At 40.0% G+C, this 12,589-nt stretch overlaps 1 protein-coding gene across 7 annotated transcripts in view; it reads right to left on the reverse strand.

The window, feature by feature from the left end:
• Positions 1–10,326, reverse strand: part of ralgapb (Ral GTPase activating protein non-catalytic subunit beta) — a 38,638-nt gene extending 28,312 nt beyond the window's left edge. For 4 of the 7 annotated variants that reach the window (XM_077515047.1, XM_077515048.1, XM_077515044.1 and 1 more), the window contains exons 1-3: positions 10,158–10,325; positions 7,775–7,996; positions 1,271–1,473 (exon numbers count right to left, since the gene is read on the reverse strand). In XM_077515047.1, the coding sequence (XP_077371173.1) occupies positions 1,271–1,473; positions 7,775–7,951 (380 nt within the window). In that variant the 5' untranslated portion in view covers positions 7,952–7,996; positions 10,158–10,325. Of the gene's footprint in view, positions 1–1,270; positions 1,474–7,774; positions 7,997–10,157 lie in introns of all 7 variants that reach the window. The other 3 variants (XM_077515046.1, XM_077515045.1, XM_077515042.1) reach the window with 2 other exon arrangements.
• Between the last annotated feature and the right edge of the window lie 2,263 nt (positions 10,327–12,589).

The raw sequence follows: 12,589 nt of genomic DNA on the forward strand, positions 1-12,589 counted from the left end.
ACATTGGGGCATATTCACTAAGAATGCGCTGCGTCCTGTAATAGCGCGAAATATTGTACCACAACTGCACACGCAGCCTGCGCCCAGTTACCAACCTATTCACAAAGGATATTGCTCTAATCATATACCGGCGCAAACACGCCCACAAAACTGACAGCTTGGATCAAATTTGCACCTGATGTACCACACATGGCAATGTATTTGCGCCAACAACATGGTTATTATAGTAACAGTTGCGAGAAAGCTAACATTATCAGAAAGCGAGGTTGGACCGAGAGGAAGCGTTTACATTAAGCTGTACAGAGCAGAGAGGACGACAACGACGTCATTCATTCATAAAGTACAAATTATTGTTGCGATCGTATTTTAAAAATATATTTTCAGAGGTTGGCGTGGGTGTACAGTATGCATCTGGCACATAAGAATGATCGTAAAATGTCTCCCTGTCATTGCCCATCAGCCCGGGTTACGTTATGTTGTCCTAAACTAACACGGAAATATTTCCCACTCTCTCTCTCTTTCGCTTTCTCTTTCTCTTTCCTCTGCTTGATCAGCCGCACATGTTGTGCTGCAAATGGCATGCACTGCCGGAGATCGAGGTGCATCAGGTTAATACATGCTTTCCAAAAACGTTATTTGCGTCACGCAAACGCGGTGTTGCTATTTGCGCTGGCGTTAGTGAATTAGACACTGCATGTCAATGAGTCTCATTTGCATTGGGGTGGGCAAATTTTGCGTCAAATGTATGCAAATTACCTCATTTATATATGTGCAAATAACACCGGCGCACCATGACGCAATCTGTTCGGCAGAGCACTTAGTGATGGATTTCCCCATCTGCGCGTGTTTAGTGAATTAGGTGTTCCTTAATTGCTCCATTTTTGCCAGTTAGCGCGGTGCAAAGGCGACGCAAACCTTTAGTGAATAGGCCCCATTGTGTACATTTCCAGCAATACCTATACATGTCATTAGATGGCAGTACTATTCAGCAAACACTTTCAAGTTTACTACAACATTATGTCCCATGGTCTATGTAATGCCAAGATGTCCGTCATTCCCACCTCTCCTGTTTCCTGTCTATTTTTCAGCTTTCCTGTTTATTATAAGGCATAATGCAAAAAATAAGAAATAAAATAATGTTGTATTTGTTTCGTTATACAGTGGTTAACTTGTCTTTACATTTCATGGCATAAAGTCATAAAAACCAAAACAAACTGAATACAAACAACAACCAACGCAAAAACGCTCAAGACACATATTCGGGACCCACCTTGGTACAAAGACATTGTGGAGATGTTTCAGGATGGTCTGCACATACATATTGGGTTCTTTGACCACAGGCTGAGGCATCGAGTCTCTGGGTGACACAAGAGCCATCATCCAGTCTGTGTACACATCCACGCACAGCTTGACAGTGTCACCCTCGAGGGGGAGGGTGAGGCCATAACACAGGACCTCCATGGTCCATTTCACCTTGGGAGTCAAACCAGTTTCATTAATAAAAGTCGAAAACATAAAGCACATAGAAAATGGTGCCCAAACTGAGGGTAAAGCTAAATTAAATGTTCTATGGGCAAGTTTAGTTGAGAGAGTAGCCACACAAAAATATTTCATTAAAAAACGGTGGTACAGGTGCAGTTCAAGAAATAATTAAATTACTATTTTGTGGAAATTTTAATTAATTTAAACATTCTTAGCAATAATCTTAGTTCAGTATCTGCTATCTAAATGCTAACACATAATTATTCATGCCAAACTCCACAGACAGGCTAATGTATAGAATCAATGCTGCACTACAAAACTTTAACAAATATTCAAACACAAATGGCACAACACCAGACATAAAATTTTCTACTCTGTGAAAGATGATGATTATATTACTGCAGCTTTGCCGCAATGCTCTCCTGTCATAACAGAAGTTGCCCTCACACCTCCAGGCCAAGTGGAATAGGATTATTCAATGTCAGGGTTTCCACCGGCATTTTATAAAGCGTTTTCTTGTGTGTGTGTGTGTGTGTGGGGGGGGGGGGGGGGGTATATACTAGGGGTGGGAACCTCTGGGTACCTCACGATACGATACGCGATACGAGGCTCACGATAACGATTATCTCGCGATATGACGATACTGCGATTATCGATATATTGGTCAGGATATAAGTCCACGATAATCACGATAAATCTACTCAAGACATAAACTGATGTTTTTTCAATGACAAAATAGTTTATTTTCATACCATCACAGAAAACAAAACAAAACTGGTGTCTTCTTCAGAGTGAGTAATTTAGTGCATTTTTTTTTTAAACAAATACAAATGTCTTCTCAACAGAGAACTTTCTGTGAACAAATTTGTGTCTTTCTTAAACACTACTGTCATACAACATGCCAGTCAGTTACATAGTCAATTGTTTCATTTTATAAATTTTGAATTAAATTTAAATGAAATTTTAGATATTAAATCAATATTAACATTGCTCAGAAATTGTGTGCTTCAAAAAGTAGAAAGATGTTTTAAAACTAACACTGACGATATAATACACATTTTTCATAGAAACTTATGCAAAACTGGGTCACTCGCTGGACAGATAAATGTCTTACACAAGTAAAAGTAAGCTCATGCTTTTCTTTAAAAGAAAAAAAGAAAAAGAAAAGTAAAAGAGCAGCACGTATGATTTGAGGTCCCAATCACTGATGGAATGCGTGGAAATGGTTAAAAAAAAAAAAAAGATGTCCATCCGTTGTTGACTCGCTGTTAGAGAAAGGGTTAGCGCATTTAGCGGCAGCGGCAGTGGTCGTGGCTTCGGTGACGTCACTTCCGCTTATGCCGCGGCACCAGCGCGGCATCACGAACGTCACTTCCGCTTATGTCGCGGCGTCGGTGCTGCCGTTGCCTTTCCTCTTTCTCTCGCGGACATGTCGCGACTCCATTCGACTTGGTGCCGCTGCCATTACTCATTGTATGCATTTATAAATGGATTACGAGGCTTTTTGTGTGTGTTTGTTTTGTTTAGCCACTTTGCTAAACAATTCACTTCCTTATTTTCGATGTTTTTTTTTGTTTTTTGTTTTTTAATTATTATCCATCCATCCATTTTCTTGACCGCTTATTCCTCACAAGGGTCGCGGGGGCTGCTGGCGCCTATCTCAGCTGGCTCTGGGCAGTAGGCGGGGGACACCCTGGACTGGTTGCCAACCAATCGCAGGGCACACAGAGACGAACAACCATCCACACTCACACGCACACCTAGGGACAATTCGGAGCGCCCAATTAACCTGCCATGCATGTCTTTGGAATGTGGGAGGAGACCGGAGTACCCGGAGAAGACCCACGCGGGCACGGGGAGAACATGCAAACTCCACCCAGGAAGGTCCGAGCCTGGACTCGAACCGGAGACCTCAGAACTGGGAAGCGGACGTGCTAACCACTCGACTACCGTGCCGCCTTTAATTATTATTATTTATTTAAATGTTATTTAAGTGCTCTGGAAATTAAGTTGAATTAAGGTATTGCACTCCATCATTAGCAATCACTTCCGTGGACCGGTCCATTTTTGGAACGGTGCCAGGGAGATGCCAATCCGCCATTGTGACACGGCTCAATATACTGAGCTGCATATAATACTGGATAGCCGATAAACCGTTCACGCCGGCGCAAGCCGTTGAAGCCACAGAGCTGTCAGCTATCCAGTATTACATACAGATCAGTGGCCCAGCGGACGAGCCGCAGCCGCCATTGTGGCATCACCAGATGCCACAATGGCTGACAGGAATAGGACCATATTTGGATGTCAAAGTGTTTTTTTGTTTGTTTTTTAAATCAATCTTTATTGTACAAATGTTTTAAACATACACATCTATATGAAAAACAAATATATACATGTGCGATACGTGACGAAAAAGGTTAATGATGTTGAAATATATTAGATAGATAGATAGATAGATAGATAGATAGATAGATAGATAGATCATGGGTTCTCTCTCTCTCTCTCTCTTGTGTGCACAATGTGACCAATGATGTCCTGCTTGAGTATTTGTAATTTCAGAGTTCAATAAATTGTTTGAAAACGTATCTCATTCATATCGTACATATTTGTTAATAAATGTGTCATTGCATGTCATTTCTGTGTAAGTCACAAGATGTCGCTGTTGCATTTGACATGTTGCCTTCGCTCAACAGAGTGCATTACTTGTCTCATCTTGGCTGTACTGCATTGTATTCTGTGTTCAATAATAATAAACCACCTAACACAAAAAAAAAAAAACAAAACAAAAAATTCGTGGACCGGTCCATATTTGGAACGGTGCCAGGGAGATGCCACAATGGCGGACGAGCCGCAGCCGCCATTGTGGAATCCAAATATGGTCCTATTCCTGTCGGCCATCTATCTATCTATCTATTAGGGGTGTTTAAAAAATCGATTCGGCGATATATCGCGATACTACATCGCGCGATTCTCGAATCGATTCAATAAAAAAAAAAATCGTTTTTTTTTTTTTTTTTTTTTTTTTTTTTTTTAAGAGCTCAGAATTGTTTATTCGGTAGTCTTACCGATTCAACGTCTTATCATCATTGCCTCTTTTTTTTTTTTTTTTTTTTTGTGTGTGTGTGTGTGAATCGATTTTTAAACTTCCATTTTTAATGGAAAAATATTCAACAAAACGTCTGACTTCGGGTTAGGATTCACACCTTGAGCATGGAAGAATGTTATATGAACGGAACATTAAGCCTTAATATTTTATTTTAATGCTGTTCAAACATGAAACAGATTACAACCTCTATAAGACTGAAATTTCAGATAAATAAATAATACATTTTCATATAAATCTTACACTCTACAAGCTTACTGATTAGTATTTTCTAAATTTGAATGGAAAAAAATCGCAACAATCGACTTATAAATTCGTATCGGGATTAATCGGTATCGAATCGAATCGTGACCTGTGAATAGTGATACGAATCGAATCGTCAGGTACTAGGCAATTCACACCCCTACTATCTATCTATCTGTCTGTCTATATATTTCTACAGCGTTAACATTTTTCGTAACGTATCGCACATGTATATATTTATTTTTCATATAGATGTGTATTTTGAAACATTTGTACAATAAAGATTGGTTAAAAAAACAACAACACGTTGGCATCCAAATATGGTCCTATTCCTGTCGGCCATTGTGGCATCTCCAGATGCCACAATGGCCGACAGAAATAGGACCATATTTGGATACCACAATGGCGGCTGCGGCTCGTCCGCCATTGTGGCATCTCCCTGGCACCGTTCCAAATATGGACCGGTCCACGAATTTTTTTTTTGTTGTTTTTTTTTGTGTTAGGTGGTTTATTATTATTGAACACAGAATACAATGCAGTACAGCCAAGATGAGACAAGTAATGCACTCTGTTGAGCGAAGGCAACATGTCAAATGCAACAGCGACATCTTGTGACTTACACAGGAATGACATGCAATGACACATTTATAAACAAATATGTACGATATGAATGAGATACGTTTTCAAACAATTTATTGAACTCTGCAATTACAAATACTCAAGCAGGACATCATTGGTCACATTATGCACACTAGAGAGAGAGAGAGAACCCATGATCTATCTATCTATATTTCAACAGCATTAACCTTTTTCGTCACGTATCGCACATGTATAGACAGATAGACAGACAGACAGACAGACAGACACATATATTTGTTTTTCATATAGATGTGTACGTTTAAAACATTTGTACAATAAAGATTGATTTAAAAAAAACAAAAAAACACTTTGACATCCAAATATGGTCCTATTCCTGTCAGCCATTGTGGCCACCAGATGCCACAATGGCGGCTGCGGCTCGTCCGCTGGGCCACTGATCTGTATGTAATACTGGATAGCTGACAGCTCTGTGGCTTCAACGGCTTGCGCCGGCGTGAACGGTTTATCGACTATCCAGTATTATATGCAGCTCAGTATATTGAGCCGTGTCACAATGGCGGATTGGCATCTCCCTGGCACCGTTCCAAATATGGACCGGTCCACGGAAGTGATTGCTCATGATGGAGTGCAATACCGTAATTCAACTTAATTTCCAGAGCACTTAAATAAATAAGAATAATTAAAAAAAACAAAACATCGAAAATAAGGAAGTGAAGTGTTTAGCAAAGTGACTAAACAAAACAAACACACACAAAAAGCCTCGTAATCCATTTATAAATGCATACAATGAGTAATGGCAGCGGCACCAAGTCGAATGGAGTCGCGACATGTCCCGAGGGAAAGAGGAAAGGCAACGGCAGCCACCGATGCCGCGACATAAGCGGAAGTGACGTACGTGATGCCGCGGCAATACGCGGAAGTGAAGTCGCTGGTGCCGCGGCATAGGCAGAAGTGACGTCACTGAAGCCACGACAGCTGCCGCTGCCGCTAAATGCGCTAGCTCTTACTGCGCTGTTAAGACCTACTCGTTGTGACGACTGAAATGCATTAGTTTAGCCCTGATCCCCTCTTCCAAAGTTGGAATTCTTTTTCTCAGTGAAATGACCGGTTATTTTACCTGGTTGTCTTCAGTCGTGGTCTGGCTATTTGTACGTGTTCCTTTCTCCCTTCGTTTTGTTAGCGAGCCTCCGCTCTCGTGTGTTAGTTTGCCATTACTCATTTCTTGTTGCACTAGTGTAGTTTGGAAGTTCGGGAGAGTGTCCCGACATTCGGGAGCTTTAGCTGAGCTCCATTTCATTTTGTAACTATCACGCCGTTGTGTGTGTGTTTTTCGTGTCGTATTGCCCCCGCTTAAACTCACCCAGCAAGACATCTCTCTCGTGCCCCTGACGCCTAACGAAATCACGTAGCGAAAACCATCATTCACAACTACGCTATACGGGTGGAAATCGATTGCAAATATACACAGAGATGCTGTGCGTGATCAACTTTGCCCTTGGAGAATTAAATTAGCAGACAGAGAGAGAATTAGCTCTTACCTTTAGCAAGTCTAGCCCTGAATGATGCCGCTCTAAGTGGCTGCCATATTCGTCATGTTTCCAGTGTAGCTATTGTGAGACAGTTCTTGCATCCACCCAAGTCCATCTCTTCTCTATTCCATTTGATAAAATCCGAAATGTATCCATTCCACACGATCAATATATCCGCATCTGACTTGTATGCAGCCGGCCTTTTGTTTACTTGGGTCTTCTTCGGCTGAAGACTGCCGCCCATTTCTCCGCCACTCTTATGAGGTGCTCCCTCTAGCGGCCCGCCAAGTAATTGCGCAATAAGGAACAATGGAGCCGTTACAGCAGCTGTATCGATACTTGGCATAGGCATATCGATAACCCATCGTGAGAGAAAATATCACGATGTATCGCCGCATCAAGATATCGTCACACCCCTAGTATATACCAACAAAAATCAACTCAGCTCTATTTATAGAGCACAACAACCACAGCTGTACCAAATGCTGTAAATAATAAATAATAATAAATAAATAAATAGGTCGTACTGGGTCCGACATTAAGCTTTTTCGGCTGACGCCCTCACAGCTTTAAAAGCTTGAGTTGAGTTGAGTTGAGTTTTGAAGCTGTTTATAGCAGCGTGCGGTGACGTGGCAGCTGAATTGAGTCTTCCTAGGCTAGTAAGAGCCATCTGACTTTTTTCCAAAGGCCGTTTAATTAAACCAAAGCAGTTAACAGGGCTAACTGTTAAATGAATAGTTTTTTTTTTGGCATCCTGAAGGCAGACTTCCCTTGGTATTCCTAACCAATGCAACGCACATGAAAATGCTTCTCTCACCTCCTTGTCTGTCTTAAGGATGTTCTCCGTGGCTACGGGGCTGACAGCTGTGCAGAGCGGCTTGACCACAGCGTTGGCCACCTCGGTGCCCACATTGGTAGGATAGGAGTGCAGAACACTGAGATGGCCCTGGTCGCTTTGCACCACCAGCTGCAGCGAGCGCCACTCTGAGTACATGGTGCCGACGTCTGCTGCACTTTTACTCGCACCTCATGCCCACACCTGCAAACACACATGTTAAAGGTTCACACACATGTATATGAACGATAATTAAAGGTCAGTGTAGCTGCAGCTACTACAAGTAATGCTACCTTGCAATAGCATTTTTAAATGATGTTCAAATACTTGTTTATGGCACTGCTAGAGGAGCATGGATGTAAACAACATTGCAGATATATTTGAAAACAGAAGTTGGTGCCAAAGAGAGGGAACTGTAATTCCATGGTTTGGTTTTTGTTTGTTTCTAAAAAGTCAGACAGTGACCAGCAAACAGTAATCTGCAATACATGCTGCCAACAAGTCGTTACAAGCAACGTGAAGGCATTGAAGCTTTTCCACCTCTTACTGCCTAAGAATATGTCATCACCCGAAGGCATGTTGGGTTTCTGCTGTACATACAGTTTTTCTATTTGATTGATTTGTGGGGTAGAAAAAAAGGGTTTGCCATAACACGGCATCGGATTCAGGATTTTAGATTAGTAGACAGTGGACACGCTCACTGGTGAATTCGTAATTACCCAAGGTACCTAAAACAAGCTTAATGTACAGGATGGCTTGCGTAGGTGGAAAGGTCAGCCGCTGGCCGCCGAAGACCATTTGAGTGTTCGACAGAGCAAGGAAAGAATACTTTACGGCACTAATAATGTAAGTATGCAAGTATTTACATTTTTTTTTTCCCTTGCTGTCAAACTCTCAAAGGGTTAACGGGCTCCAAATGTGTATCTGCTGCCCTCCTTGGCCCTGCACGCTGAAACGTCTTGACACCAACTCATTTAAAAGAAGAAAAAAAAAAAGTATTTTTTTCTCTTTGGGTGGCCCTGCCGAGGCTAAATGGCCAGGCGATAAAATGGCTCTCATGGCTCATACTTTATACTGCAAAATGTTTTGGGCATGTGTCACTTTAGAAAAAGTACATGATTTAAATGTGAAACTGTAATTAAGCAAATACAAAGGGTTTCTTTTCCCAGTGTTTTTTTTTTTGTTTGTTTTTTTAAACGAGCACGAGTAGGTGGGGGAGATTGACCAAAACAGTGAAAAAGAGGGTGACTTTCACCATGATGTTTCATAGTGAAAAGTGACATAGGAAACCTATTGCATATTGCATGGGCCAATATCGCGATATTGTGATTTTTTTTTCAATATATTGTGCAGCACAGAATAATTTTGAAGTATATATTAAAATGGAACAACTCAATCAGGTTTGATTCTCCATTTGAGAGAGCGTATGAGTTTCTTGTTGAAAGTAAGTAGATAATTTTAATGAATTAACTTGTCAGTACTGCAAATACAATCCAAAGCCCTAACTATTCAAATTAATTAAATGTAAAGAAACAACAAATCATCAACAACATAGGCTATATTGAGCTTTAACTAACTATATCGAAAATGATAAGCATTTGTGGTCGGAGGGCATTGATTACGCCGACAGGGATCAGTCCCAATGTTTATTGTGTCTTCAATGGCAATACAGTAGCCATCTCTGTTAATCAGTCATACAGTATACCTGGGAAGTCATCAGTCAGTGTATGGTGGTTCACAATGACTAAGCTCCATCAGAAAGTGTTTCCGTTCAATACCAAGTTAAACCAATTCAGCTACGAGTGAGAAAACAGTTGAAGAAAGTGCCATTTCTTCATGGGTTAACATTGTGCGCAAGAAAATGCATGACAGAATGTAAATACTGTATGCTAATTGATATGTATGCCATTTCGTTTGACAGTAAACTGGTGCGTGTAAAGCATGTTTCATACGCCACACATATACAAATAATTGTTGATTTGTTTCTTATATAGTCGAACGCGGCAGTGAATGGGCCGTAATTATCAGTGAATGCTAAGCTTCGGGTCAGAATCTCAACCAGGAAACGGTACCATTAGCCTTCTAATGCTAGCTAGCAAGAACATCACAACATATGTGATTAGCTCGCTTGCATGGCCGCTGCTTGGCATCTGCGGTACGGTCCAAACGAAACCAGATGTAGTCGACCGAATCCACGAGCTAACATAACAGTTATCCAAAGCAACGCTGTAGTTTATTCGACTTGCAACCTAGCTTCTTCGAGTTAGCGCTATGGTTGACATTAGCCTTGTCATTAATGCTCACTAATGAAACGGGGCCGAAATGCTTCTGTTTCACTCATACGCAACGAATGTTTTCTCCTTACCTGGACCAAATGGGGATATCATAACAGATCTCAGAAATGCGCAGTTCGTGCTGCAGGTTATTGGCTGGGTTTAGACACCAACAGCCTCCATCTTCGCAATGTCAAGGCTTGAATAGTACAGCGGCAGCTTAACACGGGAAACAGGATGTGATACTGACGCCTCCAACTGGTTGCTAGATAAACAGCAGCAAACTTCCACCTCAAAGTATGCATGGTCCTCAATTTACGACAGGTTCATTACGTCCGCAGCACACACATAGCGACTTTTAACATCTTAAACGATTTTAGAAGTCCACACATAACAAGGAAAAAGTACCCAAAACGCCGTTAGAGTATTTTACCCAAGTAAATAAATAAATAAATAAATAAATAAATAAATAAATAAATAAATAGGGTCGAGTCGTGGAAAAATGCATGGTGCCACAGGGCATCCAGATTGCCGGAAAATACCTAGAAAGTTGTTGAAGGGCTTTCTTATTCACACATTTCAAAGACCTGCAGTATACCATAGAAGAAACTCATTCACCCATTAATTCAGACATGATTTTGTCTTGAAAATAGCTACATTTGTGATTGTGAATAAAGAATTCCCCTAATAACAACACATTGCTAACAAAGCTAAAAATTCTTATATTTTCTCCGGAAACGGCAAGCTTAATTGGACTCCACTGTCAAACGTGACATGAGACAGCCCTGCATATCCAACCCAAAGACCTGTACCCAATTGCAAAAATAAATAAATAAAATGAATAAAAATAAAATAAAAATTCAAGGCTTTAATTCCCCTTATCACAAAACCAACGCAATTTTCCTCAATATCGTTAAACTTTAGTCTCAAGAATTCTTGAGTGAGATAATACCACCACTTTCAAATTTCCTAAAAGTTCCATAAGAGAAATAGTAGGAAGAGTTGTACTAGTATTATGAGTGAACAACACATGTAGGCCTATGTGGATTCAGCATTTTTTCCCCCCCAATCTGATGTCAGTCTTTATGTTGAGATGTAAATTTAACCTGCCCAGTACCCTCAGAGACAGTGACACCAGCATATTTTTTCATCCTCTGATTGTTCAGCGCAAGTTAATTCAACTAGTAAAACATCTGAGATCTCCACACATGAAACAATTTAATAATCACTATCACTGGTGAATATGATGTAGTTAAATATTTTATGGTTTTGCTGTGTTATTATGCACATATTATTTCCTGACAGGCAGGACACAACAGGTGTGGCACTATCATCGAGAAAGCCACCAGCACCAGAGCTCTCGAAGGATGCGTCTTCTCTCCGCCACTCTTCTCCTACAACACGAATGATTGCACTTCAATGCACCCAGCTGTCAAACTCTATAAGTACGCAGATGACACCACAGTCATCTGCTTTTGAGCGTTTAGTGTACATAATCAAGAGCCCTGAATCTATTTGCTGCATTGATTTAGTCATTTATTTTCACTACTCCATCGATTAACCATATTTGATTTAGCCCTTTTCCACCTAATATTGGTTAATTAAAATATATGGACACATTTTCATCTAGCTTATTAAATTATTTGTTCATAATTGATTTAATATAAATAACAAAATAACAAACAGCAAAGTCGTGTTATATACACTGATTTTTAATTAATCAATTGTAAATAATAGCACCAAAGTACCATGAATTATTTTATTATTGAAATGTATGTAGGCCTACGTAAGTGTTGTTGTTTTTTTAAACAAATGAACTGATCCATTTGTCTAAAATCAAATGAGGCCCCTGAGTACAACATTTTGTCCACCCCTGCATTATGCAAACACTCAACACAACCACTTACTCATCTTTCTGAGAAAACCAGAGAAAATTGAGTGGAAGATAACAACTGCGCAGCCCTTTTATTGCAAAATTTTGATGCATAGTAAAACTCAACGCTTAACGTGAGATGAAACAAAAATTATTTTTAATCAAACTACCGATGTTTTTTTCATTTAATATCAAACTAGTCTCTAGTTACGCCCAGAGCAATCCACACACATTACTGTACTTTAAAACGTTGAATTAATGCAGTTACTTTAACAGACTTATGGGGGGGGAAATTGTAACAATCTGCTATTACATGTCCATTGTGAAATAAAAAGACAAAGGATAAATTAATGCAGCTGGGTAAATGAAGAAGAAAAAAACCCAAATTATTGCAGGCTGATGTTACAAAATAGAGCAACAACAGACAAAAAAAAAGGAAACTTTTTTTTTATTTGAGGAAATCAAGCTTTTTATATTGAAAGTATAAGCTGGCATGGATGCTGACAGTAGAGGGCAGCAGAGAATAACTCAGTAACAGCCTTAAAAAGAAAACAAAAACAAAAAAAACAACGCCTTACTGATACTCTATTAAAAAATACCTCTTATAATCCAATTTACCTGGGATGAATAAATATGAATAATAGAATCTCA

Source organism: Festucalex cinctus, chromosome 2 (assembly GCF_051991245.1).
Source record: "Festucalex cinctus isolate MCC-2025b chromosome 2, RoL_Fcin_1.0, whole genome shotgun sequence".
NCBI classification, from domain to species: domain Eukaryota; kingdom Metazoa; phylum Chordata; class Actinopteri; order Syngnathiformes; family Syngnathidae; genus Festucalex; species Festucalex cinctus.